Here is a 12,371-nt window from a genome sequence, read left to right on the forward strand (position 1 = left end):
AAAGCCACGTGCAGTAGCTCCTCTGATGCCTGAGTAAGACATTCCCTTGAAGGCTACGCCTACACTATGAATTTTCTCAGCCAAAAATATGCTAATGAGGAATGTATTTGCATAAGTCACCATTTCATTTGCATATTTTCATGCTAGGGATTTTTGCGCAAAAACAAGCAGTGTGAACATTTTCTTTTTGCACAAAACCCCCCTTTTCCTGCAAGTATACCTCCTTTTTTGGGGCATAAGGATCTTGCGGGAAAAGGGTTTTTTGCGCAAAAAGAAAAAGTACACATTGCTTGTTTTTGTGCAAAAACGGATCGGCAGAAAATGTGCAAATGAGCTCACGACTCATGCAAATGAACCCCTCATTAGAATATTTTTTGCCGAGAAAACTCGTAGTGTAGACGTAGCCGAAGTGTGGCTCTGTTCTGAAAAGTGATGCTAAGGGCATCCCCTTCTTACGCAGCCGGCCTGCCCGTGGCGTGCTTCTGGCGTTGCGTGAGCTGGCATCTCCTGGCTGGGAATACATTCCCTCCTGTTGTCCTGACAGAGCTGGCACTGTGAAGGGAGAACGCGTCGGCATCTCTCTCCGCATCTGCACCACCAGCAGTTAAATACGTCGACTGTGGAATCTTCCTTGCTGGTGACGTGGAAAGAGCCCAGCTTGACTCTCAGGTCCCAGGCCTGGTTTCGCTGGGCGGGGACTTAGGCCGGGTTTTTTTTTACTGTGCAGATTTCATCTGGCGTCACTGTGAGCCAGCCTAGAACCCCACACGGGGATTGTTTTTACAGAGCCGTTTGCCTCAGCGGAGCGGTGCTTCGGAGAAAGAGTAACTCCGCCTCCAGCTCTTAATTGGGGGGGGGGGCGGAATCCCATTAAAACCCCAACGTCTTTATAGCTCAAACCTTGCTGGCTGCTTTGGAGACCTAATGGTTTCCATGGTGACCACAAGGGCCTAGTGTCAAGCTGTTCAGAGCTTGACCATTGGGAAGTGAATGTGTCCTATGTCTGTCCAAGAGGAGACTGAAATCCATGGTGACGTTTCAGAAACCCCCTAAGCAGCCTGAACAAAGGGAGGAAGAAACCCAGAGGGAAAACAAATGAACGAACGGACAAGGCCTCGTAGATCAGAGCAATGCCCCGCTTCCCCTTTCCTTGATTATCCCCTTGTTGTGTCTTTGTGAGGTTTAATAACTGACATCTGGAAAGACAAACCTCAGTCAGTGTCACTAATTACAGCAGCATATTTTCCCTCTCTCGGCTCCTTTTTCTCCTCCAGGCTAGCATGAGCAACTGACTTCGGTGCCCCCTTGGGTCACTGCCTGGCAGCCCTCTCGCTGGGAAATTTGCCAGCTTTTCCCTAGGCAGAAGCCAGGCTCTGAGCTTCATCCCGGCTCTGCAAGGCCTGTGAGAAAACCCATGCATGCATACAATGGAAAAGACTTGGAGGGAACGTTTTTCTTTCTACCTTTGTAGGATCTGCTCTGATTTGGTGCACATGCTTGAAGCCAACGATCACACCACAAACGCTGCACATCCACATCTCATTGGTGACCTTGAGGGCACAAGAACGGGCAACACAAAGCTGGGCAGAGGTGTCACTCTATGACTGTCAGGTGATACTCCCCCAGTGCTGCAGGAGAAAACACACCCAAAAGTCTTACACTAGTGTTTTATCCTTTAGGTTTGGCGTCTATGTAAAGTTTGGATGTTTTCTTAAACTTCCCATAATATAAGAACAAGGTGTCTCCAAATGAAATTAATACATAGCAGGTTTAAAACAAACAAAAGGAAGTGTTTCTTCATGCAGCGCACAGTCAACCTGTGGAACTCCTTGCCAGAGGAGGTTGTGAAGACTAGGGCTTTAACAGGCTTCAGAAAAGAGCTAGATAAATTCATGGAGGTTAGGATGGGTAGGAATGGTGTCCCTGGCTTCTGTTTGTCTGGAAATGGATGACAGGAGAGGGGTCATGTGATGATTATCTGTTGTGTTCCCTCCCTCTGGGGCATCTGGCATTGGCTACTGTTCGAAGACGGGATACTGGGCTAGATGGACCCTTGGTCTGACCCTGTATGGCCGTTCTTATGTTTATTTTAATCTTGCTTTTTTTTCCTTCTGTGACTTGCAGATCCCCTAGGTAAAAAACACAAAAGTTTCTCCTGCATGACAATGATGTGGACTAGCAGGCCAACCTGGGCATTTCTAGTGATGCTCTAGGGAAGGTAGGAGATTGGAGCTTTGTTTGTGGAGGTGGGAAGTTGATACAGACAGAAAAGTATGTAAAGGGGCTGACAGTGGAAGGGGAAAAGGGGTCATACAAGCTGCCAGATTGGGAGGCTGGGTTGGATGTTGAGCGACTGGGGAATTGGACAGTTCCTCTCTCACAAAGTGATGAATTACTAAAACAATTAATGTTCTGTGCTGTACACAGTATGATCAACAGCAGCCATCCTAAACGCAGGGAAGAGTTTTGGGATTGTTCCGGTAGGCTCTTGTCCTAGAAGCTAAAAGCACAACCCCGGATAGAGTGCTTTTCAAACAGCTGTTTGGAAAATGGAATTTTCCTTGCGAGGGACAATGGTGACGCACTCAAGTTGTTTTGCGTATTAGATTGGAGCAAACCATCCAATGGTCCCCAAAGGAAAAAAATTCTGAACATTTTTGGCTTGGAAATGTCCACTTGGAAGATTTCCGTTATTTTGTTTCAAAATGAAATGAACGCAACATATTTAAGCAACATTTTTTCCTTTTTATTTCAAAGCGCTGTGAAACAAAAAGAAGTACTGATTTGAAACAGTTGTCGCTTTGCTTGGAAAATCAGACAATTTAGTGAAAATGAACGTTTTGCCATGGGAAAATCTCAGTTCTGAAAACACCACCTTTTCTGGTGGCAAAATGTCATATGCTAAGTTTTGCCGCATGCGAGGGATACAATTTGGCTTATCCACATGGTAAAAATAAGACTAGGTTGCACTGGGATAAAAGGGTTTTTGTGTGTTGTATTCAGATTCCCTGGATGTTTGAACATTTTTTTCCATCCACATTAGCAGGACAGGGAACAGCTTTCATCCACGCAGATGGTTATTAATGCTGTTTAATATGTATATTTACAGTGAACACCAAAGACCCCCTTTCACGGAGTGCTGGGGAGTCACCGGGCCCTGCACTCCCATTGCAGTCAGGTGTGAGGCTCAGCCAGCAAGTAAAACACACGGGTTATTCGTTGACAGGGACACAGCATAGCACAGACTTGTTGTTAGCACACAGCAACTCATCCTTCAGCCCGCAGACAGCTCCGCCCCCTCCTTTGTTCAGCTTCCTGGGCAAGGTGTCACCTGGTTGCTCTCCCCACCTAGGCTCAGGTTCCAGGACAGCCTCCCCTTAGTGAGAGCCACACCCACCATTCCCATCCTCAGCTGGACACAGTGCACACATACACACAGCGTTACAACAGAACAGGACAATAGGAATCACCCACCACATCACAAAGTGAAGAGCGTGTACACAATCCCCACTACGTCAACCCTTCCCCCCCAGCCGGGATCACAGCCCCAGTGTGCTAGGGACTGTACCAATACATCGTAAGAGTCAGTCCCTGCCCCAAAGGGCTTACAATCTCCAGCTCTTCCATTAGACAGCGTATCTGTGGGGGGAGGAGACAGGAGTGAGAAGCTGTGAAACGGGAAATGAACTTTTTTCAAAGAAAATGCATAGAAGAGGGATACGGGAGTCATGGCTTCAGTACAGTCGTTAGTCTGGGGTGTTGTTTGCTCAGCATCTCGGTTCGGCTTGTATGGACAGCAAACAAGGACAAAAAAAGTCAGCAACCTTCCCATTTTAAAATAAAAAGTTAGATCCTGGAATATCATAGGTTAGGGTAGAAAGCAAGAAACTCACAATGAATGCTGATATTTGTCTTCATCTGGAAAAGAAAGGGAGATATTGAAGAGCAGGTTGGATAGACATCTGTCAGGGATCATTTAGATGGGGCTTGGTCCTGCCTTGAGGGCAGGGGACCGAACTTGATGACCTTTCGAGGTTCCTTCCAGTTCTAGTGTTCTAGGGTTGTATGATTCTATGGTTTATTTGCTGGAATAACCCCTAAGGGGATCATAGAAATTAGTGATAGCAGAAGATCTATCTAGTGCAGGACAGCACCGATTTATACCGTATATCAGTCTCTGACCATGTCCCGTCAGTTTTATTCAGTGGTAAAAAAGTGCAGTGGTAAAAAAGAAACAGGACTATGTAGCACTTTAAAGACTAACAAGATGGTTTATTAGGTGATGAGCTTTCGTGGGCCAGACCCACTTCCTCAGATCAAAGGAAGTGAGCTGAGGAAGTGGGCCTGGCCCACGAAAGCTCATCACCTAATAAACCATCTTGTTTGTCTTTATAGTGCTACATAGTCCTGTTTTTTGTTTCAGCTCCACCAGACTAACACGGCTACATTTCTATCACTATGGTAAAAAAGAAGTGAGTGAACTAACCTAACCTAATCTCCAGACTCCCCAAATGAGAAGTGGGCAAACGCAGGTTACCCAAACTTACCCTGGACTACATTGCTGATTTTACTATGTCCAATGAGACTTCCCCCTATTCCCTTAGGAGACGGGTCTACACCCCAGTAGATGTCATTGTCAGACAGCTATTTTTATTCTTTTCCTAGACTTCCTTTTCCTATATTAATGTCTTCTCATTAGAAGCCCCTACCATCTTCGGTAATTCTGCTCCATCTTCTCAAAAGCTTGAGAAAATTAAGTCTGCCGGGAAGCCTTTATCTACTGATTTATTCAGCATTTCAAAGAACTCTAACAAGTTAGATGGGCATAATTTTCCCTTCCAGAAGCGGCGCAGGTTTGACCCTATTAGGTTATACTTAGCCAAATGGTGTACTATTGTAGCTTTAATTAGACTCTCTTTGGTTCCCCTGGAAGCAAGGTAAGGGTATATTTATGAATTAATTAAACATGACATATCATTATTCAGATAACATTCAACAGTGTCAAAAATCCATCTTTAAACCAGATCAGATTTGCTCTCTAAGAATATATACCCCTCGTGGCCCTGTTAGCTGTCCTGTAATCCAACCGTTCCTATCTACTCGCCCTGCAGGAGTTGTCTTTCTTCTTGCGACAAGCCTTTAAAGTGACAGTTATTTCTAAAACATGCTCTTTATAAAAGGTTTTTGTTTTAATTTACGCAGTAAGCGAATATGAATGGGAAGTCATTTTCAGCAAACTGAACTGTAGGACAGGCGCTCAGCTGGTATAAACGGGACAGCACCAGTTTACATCAGTGGAGGATCCAGGTCTGTGCTCTTCCGCTACTCTTCCTGATTAGCATTGAACAATGTATTTCCGCAATCCTCACTGCACCCTTCTCCATGTTGCATGGCCATGCAAGTTCTATGGCAGCCCAGGAGCAATGCTTGACCTGGCAAAAGGCTGCTCAGCATAGCAGATCTGGTACTTGCAGATGTTACTGAATTGTTCCTCCCACTCCTGGAGGCCACACAGGGTTGGCCTTCACTAAAAGGCAACATTGACTCAAGATATGCCACTCTAGCTATGTTAATTACGTAGTTGGAATCAACATAACTTGTTTCATGTTTCCCTGCTGTCTCCACAGTGGAAAGCCGACGGGAGCAAACGTTCATATTGGCTTCCTTTACTCCTCGCAGAAGCAGGAGTAATGGATGCTGTTGAGGTTGCCCTCTGAGTTCGATTTAGTGAGTCTTAACTAGACTCACTAAATCAAACTTAGGCAGATAAATTGTGGCAACATTGATCTTCTGCTCAGTGAAGACACAGCCTTAGTAGAAAAGGGGTTGGGCATGTCAGAGAGTGCATGGAGCCTTGTCCATCTCCTAAATCTTCTTACAGCTTACGTTTTCTTTCTGAATCCTAGAGATTAAAAAAAAAAATTGTGTGCTCTGCAAGGGCCGTCGAAGGACCTTGTGTGTTTTTTGTCTGACATTTAGCAGGGCCTGATTCTGCCACTCATACTCAGGTTGAGTAGTTCCTCAGTCCATGAGAAGCCCATTGGTTTCAATGGGATGATTTGTGGAATCAAACACTATTCACAGACTGAGAGCAGCAAAACCAGGATCACACTTCATTTTATTTGTAGTGTAGACCAGCTCAGAATTTGTATTGGTTCTGCTTTAGGGGAACAATGTTAGGGGTAGGGCTGTTAACACAGGCGATTCAGGTGAAAATAAATAACTAGCTCAAGAAAAGTCATGATTAACCACTGTTTTAATTGCACTGTTAAAGAATATTAGAATACTAATTAAATTTATTATCCATAGTTTGGATGTTTTGTTACATTTTCAAATATATTAATTTCAGTTACAACACAGAATACAAAGTGTACAGGGATCACTTTATATTACAACCATACCATGCGGAGGCCTGTCCTCACTGTCAGATAACATTGTAAACAAGAAGCAGGCAGCAGCATCTCCCCTAGGTGTAAACATACGTGTTCATCTTAGCAATTTGCTGTACAGGAAGTAGGACTGAAAGGACTTCTAGGTGTTAAAGTTTTACATGGTTTTGTTTCTGAGAGCAGTTATGTGTAAAAGTAAATGAAAAACAAACAAACAACCCCAAACTAATTCTGCATTTGTAAGGCCTGGTCTACATTAGGAGTTTCAGTTTAATTTAACCACATTAGGCTGATTTTCTAAACAATGCATCCACCGAGCTCAATCCATCGACTTTAAGGGCCTTTAAAGTAGATTTGGGTACTCCTGCTTTTCACGAGGAATAATGATAATTTGGACCTTGTGTGCTTGACTTTCGGGTAGTGCAAACACAGCACTTTGGGACAAGAAGCCAAGAGCATCGACTTTCAGAAAGCCTCACTGTGACCTCTCTGGCCAGGACTTTCAACTCTGCTGCTCTCCAGGTGTACAGGAAAGCCCCAGGAAAATTTGAATGTCATTTCCTGTGTGGCCAGCATGGCGAGTAGACCTCAGAGCAGGCATCCCACTTCAGCAGCACACCTGATCATGACTGGCCAGGGCTGCGAACGATCACCATGGAGAGTGCAAGAGATCCTGGAACTCATTGCTATGTGGGGAGAAGAATCGTTTCAGACAGAACTATGAAGCCGCAGAAGAACTGCTGATATCTATGCCAAGATCACACAGGGCATGGTCGAGAAAGGATATGCCGGGGACGCCCAGCAGCTCTTTGTGAAAATAAAGGGGTTGAGGCAGGGGCACCAGAACACAAAGGAAGGAAATGGATGGTTTGGGTCAGTGCCGCAAACATGCCACTTCTATGAAGGGGGGGACCTGACCAGTGTCCCTAGCCAGCCCATGGATTCCTCCCAAGAGACTATTCTGGCAGCAGCATGGAGGACAGAGTGGATGAGGAAGAGGTGGAGAAGGAGAATGGTCATCAGGCGAGTGGAGCATCTGATCTCACCAACAGCCAGGAACACCAACTTTGGAGACAATCTCCTCCACCCAGGACATCTCACTGCCCGGCCCTGATGACTGATGGGGCATTTCTGGAGAGTTCACGTTTTTTATCGTGCTCCAGGTGGGTGAAGGCCATTGGGTGTGACCTGAGGCGGCCAACAGAGGGGCTCCCCAGAACTGTTTGTTAATGTGTCTGGAGACGTGCAGGGAGGATTCCCAGGCCATCTCCATAAAGCTCTCATTGAGGAACTCTTTCATCCTTCTCACAAGGTTTCTGGGAAAGCTGCCTTATTCCGTCCTCCATGGTAGGACACCTTTCCACATCAAGCCAGCAGGAAGTGGTCTGGTGCCACTACAGCACAAGGTCCACATTTCTGGCCACATTCAGTCCACAAACATTCCTTATTATTCGGTGTGAGTCGGAGAAAACTGATATCATGCATGGCAATGTGGATGAAGCCGGGGAAACTATTGACGCTACCATAGCAGTAAAACTCTGCTTGCTCCTCCCCAATGAAGATTGGCTTGAGCCCCTGCCATGCCGCCATGCCTGCCCTCCGGAGACGGAGCTCCTGCAGGCTCCTGTAGGAAGGGAAAGTTGCACTCCCCCAGCACACAGGTGTGTGTGTGTGTGTGTGTGTGTGTGTGTGTGTGCTCGTATGTGTATGAAAAGGAAAGAGAGAGAGAGAGAGTGAGCACATGCCGGCTAGCTGCTATTTGCAAGCATTGTGCTGCACATGCTTTCAAAGCAGAAGCATAAGAGAAAGTTCTGACCTGCCCCTTACCACCAAACCAAGTTCAGCTGCTCCCAGATCTCTCCTGCTGCATAGTGGCCACTTAAAAGCATAATACTGGCCTTGTATATAACATATCACAATTTTCTTGAACAGACATTCCTGTCTGCTACAGATATTAGGCTCTATGCGCCACAAGGTATCTCCTTTATCCAAAAGTTTGCCCTTTACTTTTCTTTACAGCAGGTGCAACAGCGAGCCTGCTGCACACTCCCCCAGGTCCCGCTCTTCCAGCTGTTCACCTAGCACAGCTGCACAGGCAAAAGTGTAGCAGGGGGTGACATGTTCAGTGAGGAAATGCAATCTGTCCACTTGGACATGGAGCAATTAAGTGAGTGGAGGAAAACACTGCTGCAGGAGATGAGGGAGCATGAGGACAGAGAAGCGATCAGGTAACTCTAAGTGGAGACACAGGAGAAAGTCTTGACGGCCATGGCAGGTCTGATGGTGCATATGGTGGACTCACACAACTGCCAGAGCATAGGAACCCCCTCTGGACATTAGTAACCCACATTCCCTCCATACCAAATTCCATACCAGGAGCCCTAGAACGTGTGTGTGGGGAGGAGAGTTAAGAGCAACCTTACATTCAAGCCCCAGGGATGTGCCCCAGAACAAGAGGCTGTCCTTCTCACACCTGTGAGATTGCTGAACAAGGGACACTTCCCCTTCTCCCCCCTCCACCCTAAACTCCCACCCTGAACTCCTCTTCAGTCCTTCTTCCTTGAGCTCATTAAATAAAAGCCAATGATTTCTCAACAGCTGTATCTTTATTGCTTGTGTTACATGGGGAGGGTTTGCAGGCAAGCACACTTAGTGCAGAGGGCACCTTGTTAAGAACAACATGCATGACAGTCATGTCGCTGTCTGGTCAGGCACAAAGCTGTTTTCAAAGCCTCTCTGATCGGCAGTGCACCTCCCTGTACTCGCCTTATTGCCCTTGTGTCTGGCTGCTCATAATTAGTGACTAGGTGGTTCTGTCTCAACCTCCCCAATCCCCACCCTGGCATAAAACGTTCCCTCTTGCTTTCACAGATATTATGGAGCACACAGACGGCTGCCACAACAATGGGAAAGTTGCTTTTGCTGAGCTCTAACGTAGTCAACAAACTGCGAAAACTTCCTTTGAAACGTCCAAAAGCTTTTGCTTAGCCTGTAGCTGAACTGCTCCTTATCGCAGGCCGGTCTGCCTGAATACGACTTTATGAGCCACGGGAGCAAGGGGGTAGGCTGGGTCTGCAAGGATCACTATTGGCATTTTAATGCCTCTGATGTTAGTTTTCTGGTCTGGGAAGTAAGTTCCAGTTTGCAGCTTTCTAAAGAGACCAGAGTTCCTAAAGGTGCCTGGTCATGCACCTTTCCTGAGCATCCCACGATGATATCAGTGAAACAGCCCTTGTGTTCCACCAGTGCTTGTAACACCATCCAGAAACCACCCCGTGGTTTATGTTCTCTTCGGCAAGATGGGTCAGGGGCCAAGATAGGGATGTGAATTCCAGCCATCGCCTTATCTCAGTTAGGGAACCCCATCGCGGCAAAGCCATCTGCTAGATTCCGCACGTTTCCCAGAGATAGTACCCTTCCCAGCAGAAAGTATTGATCGCCTTGGCTGCTTGGATCACAGCAGCCCCCCCTATAGATTTACCCACTCCGAATTGATTCCCCAGCTGACTGATAACTGTCGGGCATGGCAAGCATCCACAGGGCTATTGCCACTGGCTTCTTCGCTGTCAGTGCGGTTCTCATTCTGGGATTGCTGCACTTGAGGGTGGGGGAAAGTAATTCACAAACTTCCATGAAAGTGGCCTTAAGCATATGAAAGTTTTGCAGCCACTGCCAATGGTCCCATTGCTGCAACAGAGTGTGGTCCCACCAGGCTGTGCTTGTCTCACGGCACCAGAACCAGTGTTCGACGGTGTCAATACGATCAACTGCCGCCAGCATCTGCCAGTCCTTTATCTCAAGTGCGTCACGAAAGAATCTGTTCATGGCGTCCTCAGATTCTTCCTCCATACGGCAGGACTCAGTGAGGCGCTGGACACACTGCAGCATAAGGCACGAGATGTTTGCTCGAATTGCCATAGAGCTTTGCTACTCAGCAGGTTCCATGCTGGGTTGCATGCTTACCCTGCTATGACGTCTGCACAGGGGAAAATGGGAGCAAAACGACTGGTGTTGCTTTCAAGCGGCGGGGGGCGGGGCAGGGAGGAGATGAGTGCATGGTTGGTTACTGATGACATGTACCCAGAACCACCTGCTGCACTGTTTGATCCCATCAGGCACTGGGAGCATCACTCAGAATGCAAAGGAGCAGTAGGAACTGTGGGATAGCTACCCACAAAGCATCATTGTCAAAGTCGATGGCATCCACCCTTCTGCGGATGCACGGCATCAAACCCCTGAGCACAGTGGGGACATGCACCTTCAACATTACAAAATCAGGTGCTAAAAAAAAAAATCAACCTCCATGAATTCAGCCTTATTCCTCAGTGCAGACAAGGCCTACGTTGCTCTTTCAGGATAACGGGATTGCACTCCAGAAATTGTGCGAGGGAATCTGTAAAATACTGCTCCCTTTTTTAAAGATTTTTTTTACAGTGCTCATATTTGTAATCAACTAGCAAGCGAGCGTGGTGTATTTTGTGTTGCAAGCAAAATCAACGTATTTGGAAAAATGTAGAAAACATTAAAAAAATTCTAATCCGTGTAAATGGGTGTTCTATTAGGGTGCAACAGTGCGATGAAACCAGGTTACTCGCCACTATTCTACCGCTTGATTAATAGCAACTTTCAAAAATGGCTTGGCAGGATCTGCTCACAGTACGCAAAGTAGCTGAAATCCCATCTACAGAATGCAACCCTGATGTACCTGGGCCCTTTGCAAATGTGGTATTTGCACAGCAGATGGATCCTCACAGACTCATTGAAAACTTTACAAATGCCATGCTTCATAGCCTGAAAAGTATCAGGGCAAGTCCCTATCCCCTGTCTTTTGGTATTGTCTGCTACTGCAGGGCACCGCAACAGTGGGAGCTCCATAGGAACCAACTGCTGGGGGAAGCGCTGGTCCATCCCCATCCCCTGTCTATGGCCGTGCATCCTTTCTGGCCTGTGCCATCTGTATTTTGGAGGGGAGGATGCAGCCATTTTCTTCCTCCCACCCCACATGCAGCCCTTGTGGATTTTTCTGTGGCTCTACACTAGGGTCTATGCCTGTGGAAATTGGCTCAGGAATAGAGTTGATCAGGACATTGATTTGATTTCCTGCAAAAATGATTTTTTTTTTTTTGTCTTTCATCGGCACTTTCCATGGAATTATTTGGGTATATGGAGAAAGCGTTCAGCTTTGTATTTCTGATGGAAATCGGAAATGTTCACAAGGAAATTTCCCATGGGGGGACGAACTACTTTGCATCAGAGACTGGCTGTGTGTTTTTTTTTCTACCTAGAAGGGCAAGAAGGAGGTAAGATCAGGCCAGGGCCAAATCCGCTGAGGACTAAAATGAGAAGCGACACCGTTTCCCTTTTTCCTTTTTTGCAAATCCTGCTGGCGTCTGGTTTATTTCAGCACAAGGCGGGGGAGAGCTAGAGATAGAGATAGGCGATCCAGTACACGATGTTGAAGAGCAGGAAGGCAGTGGGGAAGAAAACCCGGGAGTAGGAGTCCAGGCGGGAGATGTGAATGCGGATGCGGCCCTCCCGCCAGGTCCCTGTCTGACAGTCCTCGATGCAGCAAAAAAACCTCTCGCATTCCTTCCCTTCCAGGCAAGGCGAGCCGGGGTCCTCCTCCTCCTCCACCTCCGGAGGCCAGTGCATGAGGTGGTTGATGTTGATGGTGGTGAAGGAGGGCATCACGTGGGCGTGGGCAGGTGGCTAGAACAAGGAGGAGAACGAGTCAGAGAGAAAGCAGGGATGAAACCTCCTTCGCCCAAACAACCAGCCCTGCGACTGGTGGGTGGTCAGTCTCCTGGCATCTCCTAGATAGTCAGTGCAGAGGGATACTAGACAGCTCTGGTTTCCCATCTGGTTTCCCAGTTCAGTCCCCTGGTATATCCTGGGCAAGGAAGACCTGACAGCACTAATCGCCCAGCTCACCTTGTGTGGCCTGACAGGCACTGCTACCCCCCTGGCACTCCTGATTCCTAG

At 47.1% G+C, this 12,371-nt stretch overlaps 1 protein-coding gene across 1 annotated transcript in view; it reads right to left on the reverse strand.

The window, feature by feature from the left end:
- Positions 1-8,089: 8,089 nt before the first annotated feature.
- The window catches only part of GABRE (gamma-aminobutyric acid type A receptor subunit epsilon), a 75,530-nt gene continuing 71,248 nt past the window's right edge, over positions 8,090-12,371 (reverse strand). The window contains exon 9 of the mRNA XM_006136293.5: positions 8,090-12,098. Within this exon, the coding sequence (XP_006136355.1) occupies positions 11,811-12,098 (288 nt within the window). The 3' untranslated portion in view covers positions 8,090-11,810. The remainder of the gene's footprint in view (positions 12,099-12,371) is intronic.

The sequence above is a fragment of the Pelodiscus sinensis genome, chromosome 13 (genome assembly GCF_052426305.1).
Source record: "Pelodiscus sinensis isolate ZL-2025 chromosome 13, ASM5242630v1, whole genome shotgun sequence".
NCBI lineage: Eukaryota > Metazoa > Chordata > Testudines > Trionychidae > Pelodiscus > Pelodiscus sinensis.